The 25,870-nt window shown below is 45.2% G+C and overlaps 1 protein-coding gene across 8 annotated transcripts in view; it reads left to right on the top strand.

Annotated features, from left to right (window-relative positions):
• The window catches only part of TJP1 (tight junction protein 1), a 260,221-nt gene extending 236,062 nt beyond the window's left edge, over positions 1-24,159 (top strand). For 3 of the 8 annotated variants that reach the window (XM_043922065.1, XM_043922072.1, XM_043922070.1), the window contains 16 exons: positions 669-888; positions 1,120-1,304; positions 1,404-1,499; positions 3,620-3,702; positions 4,374-4,584; positions 4,887-4,987; positions 7,961-8,311; positions 8,639-8,878; positions 9,472-10,329; positions 10,459-10,556; positions 11,896-12,123; positions 14,338-14,513; positions 17,157-17,628; positions 18,833-19,050; positions 19,940-20,083; positions 22,652-24,159. In XM_043922065.1, the coding sequence (XP_043778000.1) occupies positions 669-888; positions 1,120-1,304; positions 1,404-1,499; positions 3,620-3,702; positions 4,374-4,584; positions 4,887-4,987; positions 7,961-8,311; positions 8,639-8,878; positions 9,472-10,329; positions 10,459-10,556; positions 11,896-12,123; positions 14,338-14,513; positions 17,157-17,628; positions 18,833-19,050; positions 19,940-20,083; positions 22,652-22,746 (3,776 nt within the window). In that variant the 3' untranslated portion in view covers positions 22,747-24,159. Of the gene's footprint in view, positions 1-668; positions 889-1,119; positions 1,305-1,403; positions 1,500-3,619; positions 3,703-4,373; positions 4,585-4,886; positions 4,988-7,960; positions 8,312-8,638; positions 8,879-9,471; positions 10,330-10,458; positions 10,557-11,895; positions 12,124-14,337; positions 14,514-17,156; positions 17,629-18,832; positions 19,051-19,939; positions 20,084-22,651 lie in introns of those variants that run through there. The other 5 variants (XM_043922067.1, XM_043922066.1, XM_043922071.1 and 2 more) reach the window with 5 other exon arrangements.
• The last annotated feature ends 1,711 nt before the right edge of the window (positions 24,160-25,870 follow it).

The raw sequence follows: 25,870 nt of genomic DNA, 5'->3' as shown, positions 1-25,870 counted from the left end.
GCAGCTTCTGAATTTTGTATTGATGTTTCCTAAGCAGTATGCTCTGATGTTTGTTGGCATTAATTTCAAGAGAATGACTAATTTTCTGTGATTAAGAAGATTCACTTTTCATTTAGAACAGACATTGTCTCTCAAGCTTGGTACTGTTGATGTTTTGAACCAAGTAATGTTGTGAAGGCCGTCCCATGTATTAACACTTCAAGCTGTTTGAGATGTCCTCCCTCTGCTCACTAGGTGTCTGTAGTGCACACACTTCTTTCAGCACATGGTTGCTGCTATCAGAAACGTCTCAGTGCATGCCAGCCCTCTCACCCGACGGGTATGGGCTTGCCCTCATTTGAGAGCCACAGTTTAGAGAGCAGGAGCGTCTGTGCAGGGCTGAGGTGGGCCTGTTAGGTGACCGAGCAGGAAGCACATGTGGCTCTGGACGAGTTGCCTGATGGGTGTCTGCAGCAGTTTCCTCATCCAGGAGGGGGGAGTGCCAATAGTCACCATGTCATGAGCTCACGGTAATGCCCACGAGACAATATTTAGGAAGGAGCTACTGTTAGTTGGATATGGTTGTTTTTGTCATTGCTAACGTTATCAATAGAATCTTCACCTAATGTATTCTATTCATATTAATTTCTTTCTCCACTCATTATTGATTACATTTTGTTTCCGTTTAGTTTATCGTCGCATCGTAGAGTCCGATGTGGGTGATTCTTTCTATATTAGAACCCACTTTGAATATGAGAAGGAATCTCCCTATGGACTCAGTTTTAACAAAGGAGAGGTGTTCCGTGTTGTGGACACTCTGTACAATGGGAAGCTGGGCTCCTGGCTTGCCATTCGGATTGGCAAAAACCATAAGGAGGTGGAACGTGGCATCATTCCCAACAAGAACAGGTATGAGTGCTCCGCTGCGTCTCGCAGAGCATGTAAAGGAATGAGGAAAAGGTTTCAGCCCCACGGGGAGTCTTCACTGTACTCACCATGTCTAAGACTCACCTAGTTTTATAAACTCCTTTATTTTAATTTAAGCATTAAGGTTTACATTCCATGCGAAGTTCTGTCCAGGGTTTTGATGTTGTGTTCCACCACAAGTCTGTGCATTTTGTTCTGTGTTCTCTTGTGTAGAGCTGAGCAGTTAGCCAGTGTGCAGTACACACTTCCCAAGACAGCAGGGGGAGACCGCGCTGACTTCTGGAGGTTCCGCGGCCTGCGCAGCTCCAAGAGAAACCTGCGCAAGAGCCGAGAAGACCTCTCGGCCCAGCCAGTCCAGACCAAGTTCCCGGCGTATGAGAGGGTGGTTCTTCGAGAAGGTAGTCTCTTTCCTGCCGACCAGCCTAATACCTTTTAATGTCGGTTTGCCTAAGACAGAAAAAGCATAAACTATGTTTTTTTCATCTGAATCTTCTCAGCTGGATTCCTGAGGCCCGTAACCATTTTTGGACCAATAGCTGATGTTGCCAGGGAGAAGCTGGCAAGAGAGGAGCCAGATATTTACCAGATCGCAAGTAAGTGGTCTCAGTGCAGACTTTCAGTGGGGTTGAGGGTGTTTCTTTACTAGGTGCTACTCTAAAGGTAGATCTGACACATTTACCTGATAGAAGTAACACTTTTGTAAGTGAAAATTTGCTGCTGACCCCACGTGTTTAATTGGAGGGACATCTGAGTGATGGTGTCCTTACTTTACCAGGTCCCTCTCCCTTAGCCCACAGTCACGTTTAATCCTGACAATATCCCGGGGCAGCTGTCCAAATGTTCACCCAGAGCTAGGCAAGCTGGGTGCACTGCCCACCTCCCTAGTTGGGGTGTCATGAGGACTACCAGTTAAATCACACACTCGGCTCTGAACCCAGCTCTTTCTGTCTCCAGCCCAGCTTTTTTAGTCATTAAGCAAATAGAGAACTCAAATATCAATGTCAGAAGGTAATAGAAGCATGGTCATGCTGTTGGTCACTGCAGACATTTATAGTGCTTTGGTATTATGTGTAGATACTGAGGAAGTAGTGCTCTAAATGCCTTACAGGTTTTGCTTGCAGATTCTTTCAGTTTCCTTATTTTAACTACCATGGTAGTTTAAATCCACAGACTTAGTTACGACCCCTTAGGCCTGCTTTAATTTATATGTAAAAACTTTAAAAACATTTTTCCTAATTAGAAATACACCACTTTGTATTTGGAAAAAATTAGAAAATTAGTTTTGACATATCTCATCATCACCCTAAACTTTACCCTATTGTATTTTCCTCTACCCTCCCCACCCTTCATACTTTTAGGAGGTTTTATACTGTTTAGAAAAGCACATACTCCATTTTCCTTCTTAGTGGATAACTCATTTTTCATTTTATTATCTAGTCTATAATCAATCTGGTTTGATTAGCCTTTGTTTTCATAGTTTGTTTCAAATTAATATTTTACTAACACGAGGATGCATAAATCTGTGCAATTTGCTGGGTGTAAACACTCCAGTACATAGCTTTGTGTGTGTGTGTATGTGTGCTGGGTTCATTAGAATTCCTGGAGACGGGTGTACTCCCTGCTGCTGCTGTCGCGCTCTGACTGCCCCTGTGGCGCCGTGAGCTCCAGGGACTGGTTTACATGAGCAGGGTGTTGCCTTTGTATTTGTGTTGTATACATTACTTTTCATTTGCTTGCTGGTGAAGCTGAATGAAGACATGTGTGTCCTGAAACTCAGAAGATGCAGACAAATGATAGTAAAATTTGAGCAATTTAGAAAATGTTCACTTCTGATTCTGTACTCAGTTTGTTAGTCTTTTCAGAAGAGATCTTTTTTTGGTTGTGCTTATAGATAGCACCTTGCCTAAAGAAGTTGGTGGTTATAGATAACACCCATCACCAAGCTTAAGTCTTTTAAATTTAGGAAGAACAAGTGTGAAGACCTACAGAGTTCTGTCTTAAGGACTGATTAATGGATTTAATTGGGTTTATTGTACAACCAGGGTCTTAACAAAAAGGGGTTCAGATCGCTTAGTTATATACCCTCTTTGAATTGAATGAGAGTCTTTGAATTTAGAAACTGGTAGCATTTTCTCCAGCCAGAGCTCCCAGGTGGTTTCCCCATCATTGCCTGTGTCCAGCGAACTGGAAGCTAGCCCTGTCTGTCTTGTGAGAGCCTCGTTCCCCTGTCCCTCAGCCTGACCTCCTCACTTCGACGTCTCTGCCTCAGAATTGCTGGAACATTTTTTAAAACATGCATCTTTAAAAACTCACATCACTTTAAACTTAAATATTTGGACCAAACATATAATTTATAATTTAACTTTCTTGACTTTAATGGAAGCAAGTTCATCAATATTAGTTTTTAAAACTAATCACACTGCATCCAGTGTTGCTCAACTGCTGGGTGGGGGCACCCCTGGAATCGTGCACCTGGGGTGAGTGCCCACCTGCCTTCTGGTGTGAAGCTCTGGTGTCACCAGGTGTTCTCAGCCGGGGCAGCCCTAGAGAGGACAGGTGGCCGCAGTTCTGTCACTGTGGGCCAGGGGGGACACGGGACTGCTGCTGACACCCAGCAGGTGGAGCCCACGGTGTCGTTACTGCCCAGAAGCTGAGGGCCTGGTCTCACCAGTGGAAATCTGATGTTTTGTTTCTCTCCTGACTTCCTGACTAGAAAGTGAACCTCGGGATGCAGGAACTGACCAGCGCAGCTCCGGCATTATTCGCCTCCACACGATAAAGCAGATAATAGATCAGGTACGTTCCTGAAAGTTGACCTGTTTATTTTACGCTGTGGGATGAGTCTGGCTAAATTGAAAGTAAGAGGTGGTTTTTCTCAACTTGTTACTGGCATACCATGAGAATATTAAGTCAGACATCGTAACAGTTGGTGTCCGGGACGGTAAGTAGTACTTGCCTCAGAAGATGAGCTGTTAGCACCACAGAAAGGGATCCAGTGTCCTCACGTGGGCAGTCTGCGGCTGTCACAGTAGGACAGTTCAGGTTGCCCTTTGGTTTTCAAAGGATAGGAATGTGTGTTAAACTTATTTTCACTCTCTGCTCGCAAGTATTGGGGCTGTCTTAAAAGTGAGCTGCCAGGAGAGGTGGTGTAAAATATAAAAATGGGAAAGAATAATCTTTCTAAATTTAATGTATTTCCTGCTATATATGGTTTTAAATATCTTTGTGCAACTCAATTTATAAATTAAACATTGTGAGTAAGCAAAAAAAAAAAAGTGAGCTCATTAAGACTTTTGGGCTAGAAAGTATATAGCATTAACTTGACAGTACACCTTTTCCTGACATGCTCCTGAGACAGTTTGGAGTTAAACATCTGTTCCTGTTGGAATATAGTCTTGGGTAGGACTTCTAAAGGTAATGGCTGTCAGTTACCTGTGTCTGTGTCTGCTTTCTCCTTCTGTCTGTAGGACAAACATGCCTTACTGGATGTAACGCCCAATGCAGTAGACCGTCTGAACTATGCCCAGTGGTATCCAATCGTGGTATTCCTTAACCCGGACTCTAAGCAGGGTGTGAAAACAATGCGGATGAGGTTATGTCCAGAATCTCGGAAAAGCGCCAGGAAGTTATATGAGCGGTCTCATAAACTTCGTAAAAATAATCACCATCTTTTTACGAGTACGTTAAAGGCCTTCTTTCATCTTAACAGTTTCTGAGCAGTAATATGTGGGCAAAAATGTAGTGTTGTTTAAATATTAAAACTCGCATAACCTTTGCCTGTTATGCTTGCTCTTGTGTTAATGGCAGATGTTGATGGAAAGAAATGGTTTGATGCCAAAATAGACATTTCCAGGGGTGTGTCCTCAGATATCATCTGTCAGAGAACTCAGTGGTGGAGGCTGAACTCTAAGCAGTGTTGAGTGAATTCTTATTTGGTCGCAGTGTTCTAACCAGAGAACAATGCTGTTGTCTGTTTTCAGCTACAATTAACTTAAATTCAATGAATGATGGCTGGTATGGTGCATTGAAAGAAGCAATTCAGCAACAACAGAACCAGTTGGTATGGGTTTCTGAGGGAAAGGTAAGAAGTTTCCTATTGTTAACCCATTTGATCACTCATATAAGAAGCCTTTGAGACACCGTTTTCTACTTGGATCAACGTACTGGAGGAATCAGGGGCTTTAGTGTCTAGGTCTTCACAATTAGCATGTGGGGTTATGGAATTCATTTTGTTAGTAAAGGATTTGGAAGTTTCCCGCCCCACTGAACTACCATCCGGCAGTGTTCTCTGTCTCAGAATTCTTGATGTTGAAGAGCAGGGCTGAGCTCCCAACTCCACCCACCTGACCGAGAATGAGTGTGAACCTGGCTTCCTTCCTCCTTTGGAAATGGGCTTGATGAAGGTCCCCAAAGTGCTGTCCTCTGCATGTGAGATCCAGGACTTGTCTGGAGGAAAAGGCAGAGAATGGGCAGGGCCCACTGTCCTCAGACCCGGCCCTGGGGCAGCATGGACACACAGTAGCGTGGGTAGGGGCTGGAGGGGCTGCAGTGAGGGACTTGGCTCTGCTGCTTGCTGCAAGCATGGCCTTGAGTCTGTCCCTGAGGGATTTCTGCATCAGTACCTGTTAACTAACATCCCTGAGACACACTGGAAAAGTCAGGTTACGCAGCCCAGACTTTTGGCTTTGTATTCTGGTGTTCTGTACAGTAGCATGCACTACCTTTTGCTGTTGGCCTGTCTGGGCTTCTAGCAGTTCTTAATGGCACAGGATGTTGATTTTGTTGGGAGTTAATACTTTTCTCAGAATACACAGTTAAAGAACTTTTTGTTATAAATGTGTTTTGCCTTCAGATGAATACATTATTAGTGTGTTTCTGCTGCTAGGGAAAGTTGAGAATGTCTCTTCGATTTTGTTTCTGTATTTCCTCGTCAGCTTGTTTCTGCTGTGTTTTCCCCTGCACGCTCCCCCTTCCCCTGCCTGGCTGTGGCCCCTGAGGCCAGTGCAGTGCATGCTGCATGCTCAGGACCCCTGCTTCCTACTTGGAAGACACCACCTCTGCGAGAAGAGATGTCCTAATGCTGACATCTGGAGGTGCTGTTAGCTGCCCCCACCCATAGTCACGTGTCAGTACCACTCACATGCGATCATGAGACCCCCCCCCCCGACCACTGACGTGTCAGCCGGGAACTTGACAGACAGAGGTGGAGCAACTCACTGCAGCACTTCCCACGACATACTTACTAACTTATTTCCTCTGTGGCCTTGGGTGAGTATGATCACCTCCACTCCATACTAACCATCCAGGACAACACAATTCCGCTAGCAGCCTTTGTCAGCTAGACTGTTAGCACTAGCTATTACTTTATAAACGCACAAAATATACTTGCCTACCTATCTGAGAGGTTTTTTTATTCCACAAATCTTAGTTTTCTGTGAGTTCTCTGATATTACTGTGTGCTTCCTTTGCTTGGATTTTAAAATGAAGGTCTAACTCCCCAACTATTTTTGTGTGTGAGGAAAATTAATAAAAATTAATTAAAATGACCTATATTAATAGGTCTCGTGAGTCCTTTACAATTAGAATAATAGGTTGATGCATTTTGTAAATCAGAAAAGGTCTTACAATTTAAATCAAGTTTGACTTATGCCCCCCCTGCCACTCTAGTATTAATAGATTCTTAAACTAAGAGATTCTGTTTAGTTAAAGAGATTCTTAAACTAAACAGATTCTCTTCATTTCCACCCTGAACGCCTCTGAGTTAATTAATTACTTCCACCTGGTTTCCAGGAAGAGTTCCTCTCTGCAGTTCTGATGGTCTTGTATGTTCCCTACTGAACCAAGAAAAGTCATCCTGGGGCTTTCTTAACAGGAGGCATATGTCATCTCTGGCTCCAAGCGCTTGGTTCTTGCTCCTTGTGCATTTCATACCCTGCAGCAGATCAGAGGGTTCTGAGTTGCTCAACCCTAGGGCCGTAAGTACTGCCCCGACTGGCCCCTGGGTTATAGTCTTGCAGGCTCTGCAAGTGGAGATTAGAGTGGAGAGAGCAGGCATGTTTTGCAGTGGGAGAGACTCTGCCCATCATCCCTGGCTTTCAAACTGCTGGTCAGGGACAGCTAGTTTTTCCCACCTAGAAGAGGCATTCAGGATCAGGCTCCTGCAGAGCCAGGATCAAGACTGGGGGCAGTGCTATTCAGGCGGCTCAGGCCTTGTCTGTCCGTGCTGGTAGAATTCTGCGTTCCACATCTTCCAGCTCTCGAGCCATGCCCCACCTCTGGGTCTTCCAGGGCAGGGAGCGGCAGTTGTGTGTGGTCCAGGCAGTAGCTTCACATCAGTATGCGTTGACAGCCTGTTGTTCCCGTTCCCTCAGATGACTTGTGTGTTCTCTCTCACTGGCTCAGGAGACACTCAGTGGAGCCTGGAGCCGACTCAGCTCTTAATCCTGTGTAGAGCATCGTTCCTGCATCTCCTGCTGCCTATAACAGCAGTTCCTAGTGAGGCTGCCCGCACTTAGCTGATGCTTTTCCATTGTGTTTTATAAAAGCTCTAGGGCCAAATACCAACTTTTAAAAAGTAGTGTTTCTTCATATATACATAAGGTCTTTTACTCAGCTTGAACTGTGGCATTTATCTCCTAGTTAGTCTCATGCGCGATGTTCTGTTAGTCGGTGTGTCTTTGTTTCTGTAAGCTTGGCCTGGCCACATCCCCCTCTTCACCCTGCTCTGGGCTGACAGGCTAGCAAGTGACTAGGTTCCACGAACCAGAGGAGGGCCAGGGCTCCTCTGCTGTCTTCTGGGGCTGGACATCAGGGTCCGGTGTTGTCACGGCCAGCCAGCCGACCTCACTCATCCTAGGCCCTTCAGATATCCGAGGGTGCTCTGTGTGTCCGCAATGTGTGCTTGTGAAGTCTTCTTGACCTTTTCAGCAGAAGCCTCTAGACATAGCTGTGAGTTCTCCGAGGACAAGTATCCTTTTCAGTCCCCTTGTGAAATAGAGGCCATCTCTTACAAAACTACTGAATAAAATTTTTAATTTACTTTTATTTGACCCAGGCGGATGGTGCTACAAGTGATGACCTTGATTTGCATGATGATCGTCTGTCCTACCTGTCAGCCCCAGGTAGTGAATACTCAATGTATAGCACGGACAGTAGACACACTTCTGACTATGAAGACACAGATACAGAAGGCGGGGCCTACACTGATCAAGAACTAGATGAGACCCTAAATGATGAGGTGGGGACTCCCCCGGAGTCTGCCATTACCCGGTCCTCTGAGCCTGTCAGAGAGGACTCCTCTGGAATGCATCCTGACCACCAGGCATATCCTCCCTACTCACCACAAGCGCAGCCACAGCCAGGCCATAGAATAGACTCCCCTGGATTTAAAACAGCCTCTCAACAGGTAAGCAGCAGCATCAATGTTCTGCAGGTGGAGGTACTTTATCAAAGTCTAGGATGTGGTGACTGACTTAAAGAATGTGGTGTCCTTTCTCCAGGTTAAGATTTAATCTCTTAATTTCAACTTGAGAATACCAAGGACTTAATTCTAAACTTTGTGTGTTTAGAATCTCACACAGCAGTATACTGAAATTTAAAAATTCAGGACATGAGGTCACAGTTTTTTTACTCAGCACACTTAAAATGTATGTCTATCAACCACTATAAATGGAAGTGGGGAGTTAGCAGTGAACAGAAGCATTATATTTAAAATATTTTAAACACTTCACAGAAAGCAGAAGCCTCATCTCCAGGCCCTTACCTTTCGCCTGAAACAAACCCGGCAGCATCAGCCTCTGCTGTTAATCCTCTCGTAGACTTAACTAATGTCAGACTGGAGGAGCCGAGCCCAGCTCCCCCCTCCTCTGACTCACCACACGCCGACTCTTTACGAGCTTCAGGCACTGAGGCCGCTCACGTGCAGCTCAGAGGTCCAGAGCCGTCCCTGTCGTCGCATGTGGGCCCAGCAAAGGTACCTGTGCCACGGGGGCTGCCCTCACCCGCTGCTCCCCGTCAGCCTGCCACATGAGCACGTCTGCTTTCCCTCGAGTGTCCTCTGCTTTTACTGTGGGCTCAACACCATGTTCTCAAATCACTATGAGTCATCTGGTTCTGCAGTCTGCATGGCTTCCAGTGGTGCCTGATTCTTTAAATAGGCCTTTTAATTGGGATTGGTACCTAATACTTTTATAAGTTTTTTTAATGTTTGGCTTTTAGAATCTTACAAAATTTCTTAATATATCGTTTCAGATCCACTGTAAACTACTTTATGTTTTCTAAACTATTATGTCCATAAATTTTCTTTATGATTTATTTTCAGTGTCCCAATCAAGTGGAATCAACAACTGAATGCATTAATTTTCTACTAAACTTCATTTAGTGTCGATACATGCTGAAACATAAAAGCCCCTACTTGCATTATAAATTTTGAGCTTTCACTTAAACTTGCTTTCTCCACTAATCTCTTTCTGTCCTGGTAATAAAGGGTAGAACATGTCATTTCTGTCTCTTACTAGACTAGGATTTGAAGCCAGCCTGTGTCCTTACGCGTAGCTGTTTACACAGGTATACAGGAAGGACCCTTACCCCGAGGAGACGATGAGACAGAACCATGTCTTGAAGCAGCCGGCTGCGGCTCACCCTGGGCAGAGGCCAGACAAGGAGCAAGGCCTGAGCTACGAGCCGCAGCCTCCGTACACAGAGCGACAGGCCGGCAGGGAGTTGGAGCAGCCTGCATACAGATATGATGCCTCTAGCTACCCAGAGCAGTTTGCTCGAAACTATGACCACCGTCTGCGCTATGACGACCGTCTCCTCGCCTACGAGGAGCAGTGGCCCTACTACGACGACAAGCAGCCCTACCAGACCCGGCCTCTTGATGGTCAGCCTCCCACGGAGCCCACAGAACGAGGGTATTTCCCCCGTTTTGAAGAGCCAGTGCCCCTGTCCTATGAAGGCCGAGCGCACTACGACCCACTGCCCAGGACCTCCACCTTGCGGCACGAAGAGCCGCCTGCCCCCGCCCCTGGGTACGACGTGCACGGAAGGTACCGGCCTGACGCGCAGCCCTACTCCACCGCTGGCCCCAAGGCGCCCCCTGAGCCCAAGCCGTACTTGGACCAGTACCCTCGGAGTTACGAGCCAGTGCCTGCCCAGGGCTTCCCCTCCAGGGCAGGCCCGGGCCACTACGAGCCTCTTCACAGCACCGTGCTCACTCCGCCACTTGGCCCCTCGTCCCAGCACAAGCCCGAACTCCCGCCCACAGGCACCAAACCCCTGCCTCCACCCCCAGCTCCAGCCGAGGAGGAGGAAGACCCAGCCATGAAGCCACAATCCGTGCTCACCAGAGTGAAGATGTTTGAGAACAAGAGGTCTGCTTCCATGGAGAACAGGAAGGATGAGAGCCACTCCACTAGTTTCAAGGTAAATATGTGATCACTGTTTCCCTGCCTTGTGTGCAGAACACATTCAGTGATGAGTGTGCAACAGGCCTAAGTGACACCTGTTTTCTCTCGATCTCTGCCTAAGGATGTGTGTCTTCTTTCTCTGCAGCCTCCAGAAGTCATGTCGAAACCGGCAGGTGCTCCTGTCCCAGGTCCGAAAGCCCCCGCTCCGAGTCAGCTCAGTGAACACGACAGAGCAGCACATAGGTGGGTGCTTTGCAGCCTCACGGATGGGGAACAAGCCCCAGCTGGGGAGGGGCGGGGAGGGTAGGGGGTTTGCTGGTCTTCACTTGAAATCTGCTATGTCCCCACTAAAACAGTGGTCCTAGAAAGACAAATAACTTCATTTTATCTTCTGCAGCACATCTTTGTTATCCTTTCCATAAACAAATCTGAAAACAATTTTCTAGCAAATTTCTAACATATGCTAATATACAATTTTAGAGCCCTAACTTCTGAAAGATGTTTTTAGTTTAACAGTGCTGTTGGCACACAGGCTGTTTTTAGCGACAAGAAAACAGATAGCTGTGAACTAAATTTCATCTTTTTTTTTTTTTTAATTTTTGGCTGTACTGTGTGGCATGTGGGATCTTAGTTCCCTGAGGAGGGACAGAGTCCATGCCTGCTGCAGTGGAACTCTTTGAGTCGTAACCACTGCACCCTGGGAAGCCCAAACATAATCTGTTAGTGAGCATGTAGCCTGTGACACGTGCCTGCCGTGGCCAGGAGCACGGTCAGCACCAGAATGACTGGGTGGAATGAGGCTTCAGGGGACCTGCTGTGCATGCTCCTCACTGTGGCTGCCCCTGCTGTTGCTGAGTGATGGGTTGCGTTTCAGCAGTTCTCTGGCATGTTTGATTCACTTTTGTGCTTGTAATAAAGAGGGAACTACTGTCTTAATTTGTACATTTTCTTCTGGTTTTCCTGATGCCTACTGCTATAAACTACTATGGTGTCTCCTTTAGCTGGGATCATTAGCAGATAAACTCTTCTACACGGAGTAAATGTGTAATAACTGAAAGCTTAGCCCTCCTTCTTGGTGTGAAACCTAGTTTATCTGTTTTTGATGCTGAGTTCCTGAATTACTCAGCAGGGCCTAAGTAACAATACCTCACTTTGCTAATAGTTGACTTCCTTTGCCATGTCCTTCCCTCATCATTGTCTAGCTCCTTCCTTACCTGAGGATCGTCTGTTGATCCTGGCATCAAGGTCTTAAATTCTCAGTCGTTCTGACAATGGTGCACGTGCTGGAGCTCCCCCACTGTCTGCCTTCCCTTCTGTCTTTTCTCTGATAAGCTGCTTCTAACCAGGTGGTTGTCAAGCTCAGTAGACAGGTTGTGTTAGGAGAAGGCTGCCCTTCTCCTAACGTGTGTGTGTGATAGAGTGTGACATGTGTGGATGTGGGGCCCAAGTTTCGGCCTTGATGGCTGCCCTGCTCAGCTAGGTCATGAGTAGTCAGGGTGTCAGTGGAAGGTCAGAGGTGCCTATTCTGTTCTCCTTGTCAAGTTAACATCTCAAAGTTGTTCCATTTATCATTCATTGTCAGGATCCCCGAACCACAGAGGCCTCACATGAAGCCACCTGAAGACATCGTTCGGGCAAATCACTATGACCCTGAGGAGGATGAGGAGTACTACCGGAAGCAGCTCTCCTACTTCGATCGGAGAAGCTTTGAGGCCAAGCCTCCCGCCCATGTCCCCGCTAGCCACCTCTCCGAGCCCACTAGGCCAGCTCACCCCCAATCTCAGCCACAGTTTGCTGGTTACTCTTCCAAGTGAGTCACTTCATTTCAGATGTTAAATTTTCAAAGTTAAGATGAAACAAAGGATCACTTGCATCAAGTGGAGTCAGTCACACAAAGTTCAGTGTGTTCTGAAGGGAAATGTTAGCTGTGTCATACTTACTTGATTTCTGTGGGTGCTAAGCAGTTCAGCATGTATGCTATCCAGCCTGGGGTATGTAGCTTTGTTCTTAGACCCTGGCATCATCTGTGTGAGGTTCTTATATTAGAAAAGATGTTAAATGTCAAAGAGTTCTAAGGGTCCAACTGCTTTGACAAAGGTAAGAGGGTGAGCATTTAAGAGACTGACCTTGCAGTCCCTCCTTCCCATCTGGCACACTCAGTGCTGCATCTCATCATTCTTCTTGGTTTTTGTTCTCAAAATATAAAAGCAGGCTATGCTAGGGAGTGACATTGTTTGAGAGAAGATACCGAAGAGTTGTTTGGTTTTTTCCCAAGGCAAGAACAAACTTGCCTTCTATCATTGTTTCAGCTCGACGGGACTTAGTGACTTCTAGTCCAGTTGTCAACGTGGGGTGCTGTGAAGGGAGCAGCATGGGGACTGAGCTCCGAGGTCCTGCCCATCATCTTCCTGTTCTGTGCTGCACCCTTCTGTTTGCTTGTCTACTGGGCCTCTGGTTGCTTTTCTTTTTTGTGGATTTTGCTGGGTTACAAACTACAAGCTCACCTGTGCCCCTGGGGGGTTCCTATGTTGTGTGTGGTTTGGTTCTGCCTCTGGTTGAGTCCTGACTGGTGGCGAACTTGGTTCTGAGAATGGAGTGTAATCCCACGCAGGCACAGGTGGGCCCATACCTGAGCAGAACAGACTCACAATAATGAAGATAGACGTGGATGTGTTACAAGGAAGTCGTTTACACAGTGGTGGTAAGCAAGTCCTAAGTCAGCAGGAAAGGGAAATTTGGAGCCATGTCTGAGCTCAGAGAGGTTGTTAATGTCCTTTTAAAAAGCTTCCATCTAGATAGTCTTTTGGGACACCTGCAGTAGTGGTGTTTGGTTCAGTAACTAGGACTATTAACTACTAGGACTGGTTCAGTGTAGCCAAGTTGAGACATTAACATAACATGAGGCAGAAAAATAGTTCTGTTTGTGGCAAACTTAGATTGACAGTTTTCTTTGACTTTGCTCTTGTGCTGGCTTTGCTGTCACCTAAATTTCTTGGCTCTTAGACTGGCTCTGACTGCTGGTCCAGGAGCATCCATGTAAGACACTAGTGTGAGCTATGCCATGCGGGCCCGTTGGAGTGCACACGTGGCAGACTTCCCTTCATCCTAAGGGTGTAGTTTTTTGAGGTGACCATGTGACTGGACTGCGACCAGAAACTGTGAGCATTCCAAGTTCTGTGCTACTGTGTGTGTGCGTAAAGCAGGGGCAGCAGGACTCTGCAGCGCTCAGGTGGCAGCACTGCAATTCTGGGTCCTGTTGTAAAGATTCTTCTTTGTGAATTTAATGAGTTCCCATGTGAACAGTTGGCAATCTGGGAAAAAAGCAGCATACATGGCAGAGTTTGGTTTAAATGAGTCTTAAAATCAAGCAATGTTTGCTCCTCAAGGAATTGCTAAACAGAGAATGGATCTGGTAAATCAAGGGCAGATTTAAAGTCCACAGTGTCCATGTTACTGAACACAGCAGAGTCCTGTCCCTTAAACGCTGCTTTTGGCTGCTTTGGGGCAGAGTTTGAAGAGCTGTGACAGAAACTGTGTGGCCCAAGAAACCGAAACATTTCCTGCCCAGCCATTAGCAAAAACGCCTGCTAACTCCTGCCTCATCCTCTGGTGCCCAGCTAGTGCTTTAGACGCAAAAGCAGATGGGAATCTGAGGAGGATTTAAGCCAATAAATGTTTCTTCAAAATACTGCCAAGACTTTGTTAAACTTACCAACCATTAAAATTTTTTGTGAACAACCATCTTCAATGTTATGAGTGTACCCGAAATTTCATCTGCCTTTTGGCGCCATCTTCTGGATGTCTTACTAATATTCTTACTGTATCTGTAGTGTCTTCACATCTCTGGTACTGATGACAGCTTAACTTAGTTTGTGTATTTTGGTTGAGTACCCATACTCGTGGGGGATAAATTATGAAATTCTCAATTGAAGGCAAACAACTTAGGGATGCCTAGAAGAATGGGAAGTTCTTTGGTAATGTGCATCCATCTTCAAGGTGTTGATGTGTCCTCACTTTTTCACAGGGGGAAGGCTGCTGAGGCTGAAGCTGTGGACAGGTCGTTCGGGGAGAAGCGCTATGACCCGCTGCAGGCGACGCCCCCCCCTCCGCCGCTGCCCACTCAGTACAGCCAGGGTGCTCACCCCAGCCCCAACACAGCTCTCGGCCTCCAGGCACACACCAAGGGGCCACACGGTGAAGGTAGATGGCTCAGGAGTGGGCAGACGGCGGTTACAGTCAGACTTACGAGGCTACAGTTGGCCTCATACTTTCTAAGTAAAAGTGGGTACATGTAAGACAGACATACTTGAAACCTATGGGCTTAGGACAGTGAAAAATAAGGATTTTGTTAAAAGTACATCTTTTTCATGACTGTTGCCTTTTAGCTAGATAGATTTTATTCTGCCTAACACAGCTCAATTTCTGTCCGTGGAGCTTTATCAGTATGTCCAAAACTAAATGAAGGGTGGTTTATAAAAATCACGGTGACATCCCTCCTCACACAAGGTGTCTTAGCAGGGCCGTCTTGGGGCTGTCCCTGCGTGTCTGCCTGTGTCTTGTGCTCCACACCTGTGATCAGTAAACTGTCTCCCTCACCCATGCTGACCCTCGCCCAAGGCACCTCCTCCCCCACCTTCCTGCTTCCTTCAGCTTTCTCCTGCGTCTCAGCAAGTGCACCTCTTCTGAGCCATCATGCCATCATCTTTCCAGCCCACAGCCCAGACACCCTGGGAGGGCCTGTAGCCCCACCCCCACCCCCTCTGGTGCCTTCACAGGACACACACAGCTCACGTCTCCTGCTCACATCCCACTGCTGCAGATGGTGCTGCTCTGTAGTCAGAGGAGTCTACTCCCAGGGCTGTGATTTGATGTTACTGTATTCTTTACACACTGTCATGTCTACAGACAAAGTTTAACTTTTTACTCTCCAAATATGCCTTTTTGTTTTGTTTTTTTGCTGTTTTTTTTGCCTCTCTGCAATGTCTGGGACGTGCAGTGCAGTGTGACTAGAAGCGATAGTAGCACACCTCTGTTGCTCCAGCTCCCACTTTGGGAGAGCATATGGGCAGTGTGTGACTTCTCTGGGTGCCCTTGATTATGTTTAGAATGTCCCTTCTAGTTTGCTGAAAACATTCTATCAACTGACTTTATGTGCAGTTGTCCTTGGTATCCGCAGGACACCCCCACTTTGCGTGCACACTGAATGAAATCCATGGATGCACAAGTCCCTTGGTGGGACTGGTGCAACACAGCGCCTACCCCCCGCTTGGGCTGCACATCCGAGGCTACAGAAGGCCAAATGCAGGATCCTCCTGTAGAGGATCCTATGATTTATTTCCTTTATTCTGTTCTGTGATAAGTTATATTACTATGCTCACAAGAAATTGGGGTTTATAATTTTCTTGTCCTTGTCTGGTTTTGGTATCAAAGTTGTGCTGGTCTCTTGAGAGCTGGGAGAGGTTTCCTCTTACTCTCATTCCTGGAAGAGTGTGTCAAAACACTGATATTAATTATTTCATAGAATGCAGTTGGTGTTATTTTACACTGCCACCAGCTGTACAGAAGGTTCCTGACTTAATGACGCTTTCACTTTACTGCAGTGCAAAAGCAAAACACATGCAGTAGAAACTGTACTTTAAATTTCAGTCTTTTCCCAGGTTAGTGAGTAGTACAATCCCTTGTGATGCTGAGCAGGGGCAGTGAGCAGAGCCCCAGTCAGACCCCCATCACAGGGGTGAACAACTGACACCCTTACAGCTGTCCTGCACTCAGACAGCCAGTTTGTTTTTTACTCTCAGGACATTATTCAGTAAATCACATGAGATACTCACCATGCTGCTGTAACACTCCGAGGGGAATTGAAGAAGATCTGTACATGGAAACTCTTGTTAGTGCACATCTTTGCCAGGAGTTGGTACCACCACACTTTCAATATTTCACAAATTCAGAGGATGTGAAATCGTATTGTTTTGGTTTTTAATTTTCCTAATTAATAGTGGTGTTGCTATGATTACTGGTTTAGTCTGGTTTTCACTTGTATTTTTGCCTGTTCAGTTTTTTGCCTGTTTTCCTATTGGTTGATTCCTGCTTATGAACATACAGGTTTTTTTCTCCTAATTTTTATCAATTATGCATGTTATAAGTAGCTTCTCCCAATCTGACTTTTCTTTTTTGACTTTAATTATGGTGAGTTTTGTAGTGCCGATTTAACATAGACACATTTGTCATTCTGCTTCTGATTTGTTATGGACACTGGAGTGGGGTTCCTCCGATGCCAGTCTCCGGAGGCACAGCCGCAGCTCCAGGTGCATCAGCGCTGTCCCAGCTATCACACCATGCTTTCTCCTGCTCCCTCAAGGATCACACACGGCCACCAGGGTCATGTGGTCCTCAGACTGGCAACCAGCCCCAGGCACTGACTCGATGCCAGGACCAGTTACAGTGGGAGAGACAACCAGGTGGTGGTGTTGAAGCTTGTTTCAGGAAGGAAAGGCATTTTGGTTTCTGTTTTCTGTTGGATGATAATTGTTTCAAGATTTATTCCTAGAGACCAAGTTTAGAATCACAGATACCATAGTCTCCACAGAACATTACTTGTTGATACTTTGATGAGCAAATTGTTCATTCAGGTGGATTTATGCTTGGCCTGTTGTAACATCTTTTCCATCTCGCCAACCATTATAGTCAGTGAGAGATGGATTTCTAATTCTGTTTTTATTCACCCCACTGAATATACTTTTTACTTTTTCTTATTGAAGTATAGTTGACTTTATATAGTCAGTATTTTTACAGATTAAATTTTTTTCAGAAGTTTTTGAAGTACTTCTCTGCATGTTTTTTTAGGTAATGCTATGTCGTTGGATTTTCAGAACTCATTAGTGTCCAAACCGGACCCACCTCCATCTCAGAATAAGCCAGCAGCTTACAGACCAGCCCCCCGAGAGGATGCCGTCCAGTCTGCCTTTTACCCCCAAAAGAGTTTCCCAGAGAAAGCTCCAGCTAATGGGGTCGAACAGACGCAGAAAATGGTCACGCCAGCATACAATCGATTCACACCAAAACCATACACAAGCTCTGCACGGCCATTCGAACGCAAGTTTGAAAGTCCTAAATTCAACCACAATCTCCTGCCGAATGAAACCACACACAAACCTGACCTGTCCTCCAAAGCTCCCGCTTCTCCAAAAACCCTCCTGAAGTCTGCGCAGCCTCCTGAGTTTGACAGTGGTGTGGAGACCTTCTCTGTCCACACAGACAACAAGCTGAAATACCAAGTAAACAGTGTTAGCACAGGGCCGAGAGCAGTGCCCGTGAGGTAAGAGTCTTGTCTTTGCCCGGCCTGGTGATCGGCCTCATGTGAGTCAGGTGTAGTTGGGGTACTTGCCTGATGATCTCAGCTCAGACTAGATGGTGAGTGGCGCCATGCCAAATGCTAGAGCCACTGCCATAGCAGGGATTCTGCAGAGATGCAGAGATGATGTTAGTGCCGTCCGGAAGCCGCTGCTCATGTGGCTCAGCCATCCTCACTCACTGTACCTGCTGTGTGAAAAACCAGGTTGAGGGACACTGCAGCTCATTCAACATGACATGGCCCCTGTCTGACCTCTGACCTCCAGCTGGGGAGGCACACTTGGAGAGTGTCTCAGAAAGAGTTTGTTTCCTTACCCACTGTTCATTTGCAGCAACGGTAAAAAGACGCTTTGTTAACAGCTGTGGTCAGATGGTGAGCAGATGAGAAGAAGCCCGCCTGCCTGGGGCCGGCTCCCTGAACCCCTCCCTTGTCTGCACTGTGACAACCTCCCTCAGCTGCTGATACAGAGGGACAGTCAGGGCCGCCTGCAGGCTGCCCCTGGAGCAGAGGGACAGTCAGGGTCCTGAAGGAGCAGGCCCACCCCTGCCTCTGGCCGCTTAGGAGTGAGGCTGCAGGCCCTCACACTTAGCTTCATTTTATCCACCTGTCTTGCTGCTCACCTTTAGTCCTGGCTCAGAACCTAACTCTGGGAGATTCCCAAAGTCCCCACTTTTGAAGGAGAATTGGTACCGCATCCTCTTTGCCTTGTGTGACCACGCAAACGGGCTGGCCCCTCTCCAAGTGTCTGCCTGCACCAGGGTCCTCATGACTTCATGGAGCTGGATGTCTGTGCTCTGGGTGGGAAGGGAAATGTGTGCACACCAGAAGTCCGCAGTGGAGAGAAAGGAGGGCCAGTGAATGTATATTCTGTTATGTCTAAGATGCCACTGTTGCCATACATATCACTAAGAAGGAAAAAACAAGCTATCAAAGCATGATGTGCCATCAGTTTGTAAGATGTTGGGTGAGCAGTGTATCAGGCTGTGTGTGTTCTGGTTGCAAAACTTGTCTGGGAGGTGTATGCTTAGTTACCCCAGTGAGTAGGATCTGTCACTGAAATTTCACTTACTAAAGTAACTTAATGATGTGGAGAAATATGCTCGATTAGCACAGCCCTGGGAGCTTCTCTGTGTCACTAGCAATGTACTTCATTTGTTTCTGAACTCAGTCCCTCAGCCGTGGAGGAGGATGAAGATGAAGACGGTCATACAGTGGTGGCTACTGCCCGTGGCGTGTTCAACAGCAATGGTGGGGTGCTGAGCTCCATTGAGACTGGTGTCAGCATCATCATCCCCCAGGGAGCCATTCCCGAGGGGGTGGAACAGGAGATCTACTTCAAGGTCTGCCGCGACAACAGCATCCTGCCGCCTTTGGACAAAGAGAAGGGTGGGTGCGCACCTCAAGCAGCCTGCATGCTCTTGCAGGCATATCGGGCTGCGAGACAGGATATCTGGCTGCTGTCAGGTTCCTTCTGCTGGGGAGGGGCCTGCCAGCCAGTCCTGGCTGCCCTTCCCCAGATTCATCTGTGAGTCCCTTACCCTTGGCAGCTCTAGAGATGGATTAGGTAACAGGTAACACCCACTCCAGAGGCCTCGCTCAGAGCAGCTGCCTGCTAGTGCAGGTAAAGCTGTTGGATCAGCCCTCGTCACCCCCAGACCCCGCACAGAGAGGCTGCATCCCCAGTGGCTGGCGCAGCTTCTGCCTTAGTTTTTTCACAGTCTTCCTGGGTCAGTCAGGATGACACAAGAATGAACCGTGTTACAACTCTAGTATTTTAGCATTGTTTGCTTGTTTGCTTAAATAGATCATTTTCACTCACTTAACTCTGTAGCAGATACAACATTAAAAACATAAGGTACAAGTGACCTCCATAAAACGTTTACGTGTGTCTCATACCATCAGGACCCTGCGGCCACCAGCAGCGTGCTGCTCTTCAGCACCTGACACATGGCTGCTTTAACTGAGATGGGCTAGATGTTCCAGAGATGTAGTAAATTGCTCACTTTTGGAAATAATGTTTTGGATATATTATGTTTGGATATATTATGTTATATAAAATACTAAAATTGACATCACCTGTTTCTTTTTACTTTATAACGTGGCTACTGGGAAATGTTAAATTACATCTGGAGTCTGTTACGTTTCTCTTGGTCAGCGCCTCTCAGAGAACTAACCTCCTTTTGGCTTTAAGGCCTGTGGTTAGGAGAAGGGTGAGAAGACTGTGTCCAGAAGGAGTGGCTGTCTAACCTCTTCTCCCTGCTCTCCCCTCCCCCAGGAGAGACCTTGCTGAGCCCCCTAGTGATGTGTGGGCCCCATGGCCTCAAGTTCCTGAAGCCCGTGGAGCTGCGCCTACCACACTGTGCGTCCATGACTCCTGACGGTTGGTCTTTTGCTCTAAAATCATCCGACTCCTCGTCGGGTACGCTGTCTTCTCTCTGTCCTTTGGGGCTTCGGGTGCTGTCGTTGATTGAGCCTGGGCTGATGGCGCTACCCACACTGATCATGAGCCAATCGCCCTCCATTCCTCTGGCCTTGTAGGCATCACCAGTGTTGTGGAGTTTCCTTGTGGCGCATCTGTCATAAATGAGAAAGGCAAGGTGGGGAAGCCTCTGCCTCTTAACATGGATGGTTTGGCCAAAAGTGGACAGTTTCATGATGGTCAACAAAATTATCTGTCAAAATTTCTAAGATGTGGTGGGAGAATTGATACTGTCCTGCATACATAGGGATTTTCATCTTCTTATAAAAATGACTTAATTTATGTAATAACTTGTTTTTGGTTACTATTCTTTAATTTCTCAATGTACAAAGTGTATATATATTACTTTGTAGAGTGTGTGTTTGTATACACATACACGAGAGAAACTTAAGAGATAAAAGACCTTCCACTGTGATCATACTTGGCCATGGTTTTTCCATGTAAAACCCTAAATACTTCTGTAATACACTATCTTAAAATGGCTTTTTGCTGTCAAGATCATGAATTTCAAGGCTTCCATTGCATTTTCACATTTCTCACTTCCTTGGGTGACTAAGTCAGTTAGAACTTTCTATAGTTTTGGTATAGATCACTTTACAATTTAAAAGTCCTTCTGAATTTTTGATAAATCAGATGATCCATTATGCACTTTTAATTTGGTACAGTATGAGTAAAAGTTTTATGGTGTAAAGAGCATATTTTAATACTATCTAACATAAAATACTACATATATTCACAAGTTCCCCATTTTCTGGGAAAAGTTTATTTTTACGTAGTAAATATTAAAGCTGTTTCTTCAGGGCCTCCACCGAGAACATTGTATTAGCCTAGTTTGAGATAGTGAATTGACATTAATAATAAAGTTACACTTAAAATGTATATCCTGCAAGTCAGGTCTCAGTATGGGCTGTGACTGTCCTTGAATCCAAAAAACGTTGAGAGGCCTAACTGTAAGTGAAAATCAGTATGCTTCAAATAGTTCTCCTTGTGCCATAAAACACGTTATTTTTTTAGATTGAAACAACTTTTTCCTGTGTTAAATTTGAATACTTAAACCTGGAAGAGAAATGGGCTTCCATGTAATTCTGTGTGACTTTGGAATGCTTTTCTGCTATAAATTTCTTTTTTAAAAAGTCAAGGGTAGATTTTGATAGCTACTGACTTAATCCAAGAAAAACGAGCATACTGAAAAGAATTTTGAACCTAAAGATAGTTACAACAACTCTGAGGAAAACCTTATCTCAGTGCCTGAACAATTTGTTGTCTGCAGTATTACATAAACCTACATGTATCTTTGAATTGAACTCCTCTGAACTCATGTGATCCATGACATTGCTGAGGTAATGGACAGCCTACTGTCTGAAGGTTCTGTGGGGTGTTTGAGAGTCTCCCTGGCTTCTAGAGGCCAGCTGGGACCCCAAAATCGCCTCTGGACACCATCCCCTGGGTGTACAACTGCCCTTGGTGAATAACTGTTGCTATGCAGGCAGCAACTTTGACAGTGACTTACTGTAGGCTTCCCTGGTGGTTTAGACTAAAGAATCTGCCTGCAACGTAAGAGACACAGGTTCGATCCCTGTGTCAGGAAGATCCCCTGGAGAAGGGAATGGCAACCCACTCCAGTATTCTTGCCTAGAGAATCCCATAGACAGTGGGCTACAGTCCATGGGGTCACAAGTTGTGTCGGACACAACTTGAGTGATTAACACCAACACTACCATGGACACAGGAGACAACAAGCCATCCCAAGCCTTCATGCTGAGTCCACTGCCAGGGCTGCTTAGCTGCAACTGTGAATGTCAAGTCACCTGATGAAGGGCCCAGGCCTGGCTTCAGTCTCACACAGCTCACTGACTTTGGAAGCTTCATGATGATTTTCCTGTACAGCCAGAGCGGGCTGAGAATCTCTGGCCCAATCTCACTTTTTTTATTTTGGGTAGAGGGAAAGAGAGGGTCTTTTGGTGGGGTGTGTGGAGGGGGGTGGGGGTGTTCCCTGTGGGATCTAGTTCTCTGACCAGGGATGGAATCCATACTTCTTGCAGTAAGAGCAGAGTCTCAACCACTTGGACCACCCCAGAATTCCCAGAGAAGAGAGTCTTTTAGAACCAAATTGAGGATTTCATTTGGTGTGTCAAGTGTGAGAAATGTGTTCTTATACTCAGCTCAAATGGAGTGATCATACAATTAGTCCAGACTTTTGAAAGTGAAAGAAGAGTACTTTTAATGAGTGTTTGGACTTGGACAAACTGGAACTGTCCCAGGCATGTAATCACCCTGACTTGTATTTATTTTTTAAAAGGCATGAACTTAACGAACAGAAATCTGCAACAGCTTTTGGGTCATTCAATTCCACTGGGTCTGCAATGAAATAAAAAGCACTAAGAGCTTTGGTGCAAGTGTGGTATGCTAAAGGAATAGAGGGAAATTGTGTCTAAATGTTTTATTTGCCCCATGATTGCAAGCAATTTAAGAACCAGAAATGACGTGGACTTTTTTTTTCTCTTGTAGGTGATCCTAAAACCTGGCAAAACAAGTGTCTTCCTGGAGATCCAAATTATCTTGTTGGAGCAAACTGTGTTTCTGTCCTTATTGACCACTTTTAATCCTTAAAATACACGAACTTGATTAAATAATGTGAAACTGGGTTAAACTTACTAAATCTAAATGGAACCACTCTATCAAGTAGTACCTTTTCCTGGAGTTGATCCTGCAGTGTGTTAGTCTTACGCGCTGTGTTTGGATGGGGGAGGCTGAGTGTGCGTGCCTGCAAACATGCTGCCCACTGCCCATTTGGGGCTGGTGTGGGCTGGAGGCTTAGAGATGCGATGCTTTGTAATGACTTTTGTACTTTTATATGGTCACTGCTTAACTTAACATTGATTTCCGTTAAAATACCAGCCAGTAAATGGGGTGCATTTGAGTTCTAGTCTTTCCAAAGTACACTGTTTCAGACTTTACTATGGCCCTGGCCTGCACACACATTTATTTTATTATGCATGAAGTAATATGCACACATTTTTAAAATGCACCTCAAATATATAACCAGTGTAGTGGATTTAACAGAAATGTACAGCAAGGGGAATTTGTGGTGTGTTGGTGGGGGGGGCGGGGTGCGGGTCAAGTGAAGACAATGACTTACTGTATACGAAAACTCACTTTTCTTAGGGAAGGACACCAAAGCATGAGACTGGTTCCGTGGCCTCTTCTGGATCCATAAATTAACCATATCACCACAGACATACTGACCAGCAGGAATGCCTTACCCTCATGTTTTTAATTGTTAGCTCATTCTGTCTGTGTATCACTAAGTTTTATGGCTTTGTGCGCATCTAGATACTGTATCATGAAAAAGATGGAGTAAATTGTGGATTTGGTGGTTTCAGAAATGTGTGGTCACCCAGAAGAAAATAATGGTGTGATTTTGGGTGATGTTTTTTCTTTTTTTTATTTTTGGCAAGAGGCAGTGGTTGTTTTTCTCTTGGCAATGCATTTGATAAATTTTGACGTTTTAAGGATGCTTGTACATAATGCGTGCATACCACTTTGTTCTTGGTTTGTAAATTAACTTTTATAAACTTTACCTTTTTTATACATAAAACAAAACCAAGTTTCTTAAGGCTACCTTTGTATTCTCTCCTGTACCTCTTGAGCCTTGAACTTTGACTTCTGCAGCAATAAAGCAGCATTTCTATGACACACACAAGGTCATTTTTTAAGAAAAAAGAATGCACAGAGTTGTTACATTTTTAAGTGCTGCATTCAGAAGACACAGTTATTCAGAATTCTCTAGTTTGAATAAATTCTTGCAAAGTATCCCTACTGTAATTTGTGATACGATGCTGTGCCCTAAAGTGTATTTTTTTACTAATAGACAATTTATTATGGCACATCAGCACGATTTCTGTTTAGATAATACACCACTACATTCTGTTAATCATTAGGTGTGACTGGATTTCTTTTACAGTTATTAAAAACTCTCAATTTCTAAATCTGCAGAATAAAGCTTTTTAAAATAAGGTGCTTGTTTGGTCTGTTTGCCCACTGTCTCTAGTGCCCTGCAGCCTCACAGCCTGGTGTAAATCCTGTAGACCGGCCGTCACACCTGCTGCCGCGCTGGGCCTTGTTGGGGTGGGGGTGGGGGGGGGATTCCCTGCAGCCTGGCAGAGGACAAGTCTACATGGGTGTTTATTCATATTCCTGAGGGCCAACTGGTATGTAATTTGTCTCCTCCCTTACAGTTTCCCAAAAACATAACACGGACATTTTCTGATGCTACTATACTTGGGGGAGATAAAGTAAATTAAGGTACAGTTTGCATCTATAATTGCTTTTGTGCCAGTACCATACTGCCTTGATTACTATAGCTTTGTAGTACAGTATCAAGTCAGGAGCCTGATTTCCTTCAGCTCTCATTTTCCTTCTCAAGATTGCTTTGGCTATTTGGGGTCTTTTGTGTTTCCATACAAATTGTAAAATGTTCTGTTCTAGTTCTGTGAAAAAGGCCGTTGGTAATTTGATAGGAATAGCATTGAATCTGTAGATTGCTTTGGGTGGTATACGCATTTGCCTTTGACTTCTTTCATCAGTGTCTTAAAAGTTTTCTGCATACAGGTCTTTTGCCTCCTTTTGTTTTTTCAGTTGCTCAGTGGTATCCGACTCTTGGTGACCCCATGTAGATTTATTCCTGGGTATTTTGTTCTTTTTGTTGCAGTGGTAAATGAGATGCTTTCCTTAATTTCTCTTCCTTTTCTTTTGTTGTTTGTATATAGGAATGGTACTGGTACAAAAGCAAATACAGACAAACTGAACAGTGCAGAAAGCCCAGAGATAAACCCATGCACCTATGGTCATCTATGTATGATACCTCCTATAGTAATGAAAATAAAAATAAACAAGTGGGACCTAATTAAACACAGCTTTTGCACAACCAAAGGAAACTATAAACAAGGTGAAAAGACAACCCTCAGAATGGGAGAAAATAATAGCAAATCAAATAACTGACAAAGGATTAATCTCTAAAATATACAAAGCAGCTCATGCAACTCAGTATCAGAAAAATAACCCAGTCAAGAAGTGGGCAAAAGACCTAAACAAAGAAGACATACAGATGGCTAATAAACAATGAGCAATATCGAGCATCTTCTCATGTATTAGATGCACATCAAAACTGTAGTGAAGTATATCAGCTCACACCAGTCAGAACAGCCATCATCAAAAAATCTACAAACAAATGCTGGAGAGAACGTGGAGAAAAGAGAGCCCTCTTGCAGCCTTCAGGGGAATGCAAACTGATAACAGCCACTGTGGAGATTCCTTTAAAAAACTAGGGATAAAACTACCATATGGACAGCACAATCCCACAACTGGGCATTTACCCCTGAGGAAAACCATAACTGAAAAAGCTGTATGTACCCCAAGGTTCACTGCAGCACTATTTTCAATAGCCAGGACATGGAAGCAACCTGGATGTCCATCAACAAAGGAATGCATAAAGAGATTGTGGCACATATTATGGAATATTAGTTCTAAAAAAGAATGAAGTTGGGTTATTTGTAGAGATGTGGATGGACCTAGAGTCTGTCATACAGAGTGAAGTAAGAGGAAAATATATTAATGCTTATATGTGCAATTTTTAAAAATTGGTTCCGATGAACCTATTTGAAAGAACAGTATGGACATGTGGACATGGTGGAAGGAGAGGGTGGGACAAGTTGGGAGATTAGTATT

This window comes from Cervus elaphus, chromosome 13, assembly GCF_910594005.1.
Source record: "Cervus elaphus chromosome 13, mCerEla1.1, whole genome shotgun sequence".
Taxonomy (NCBI): Eukaryota; Metazoa; Chordata; class Mammalia; order Artiodactyla; family Cervidae; genus Cervus; species Cervus elaphus.
Note: the sequence above shows the minus strand (reverse complement) of the source record. Positions and strands in the feature narration are given on the sequence as shown.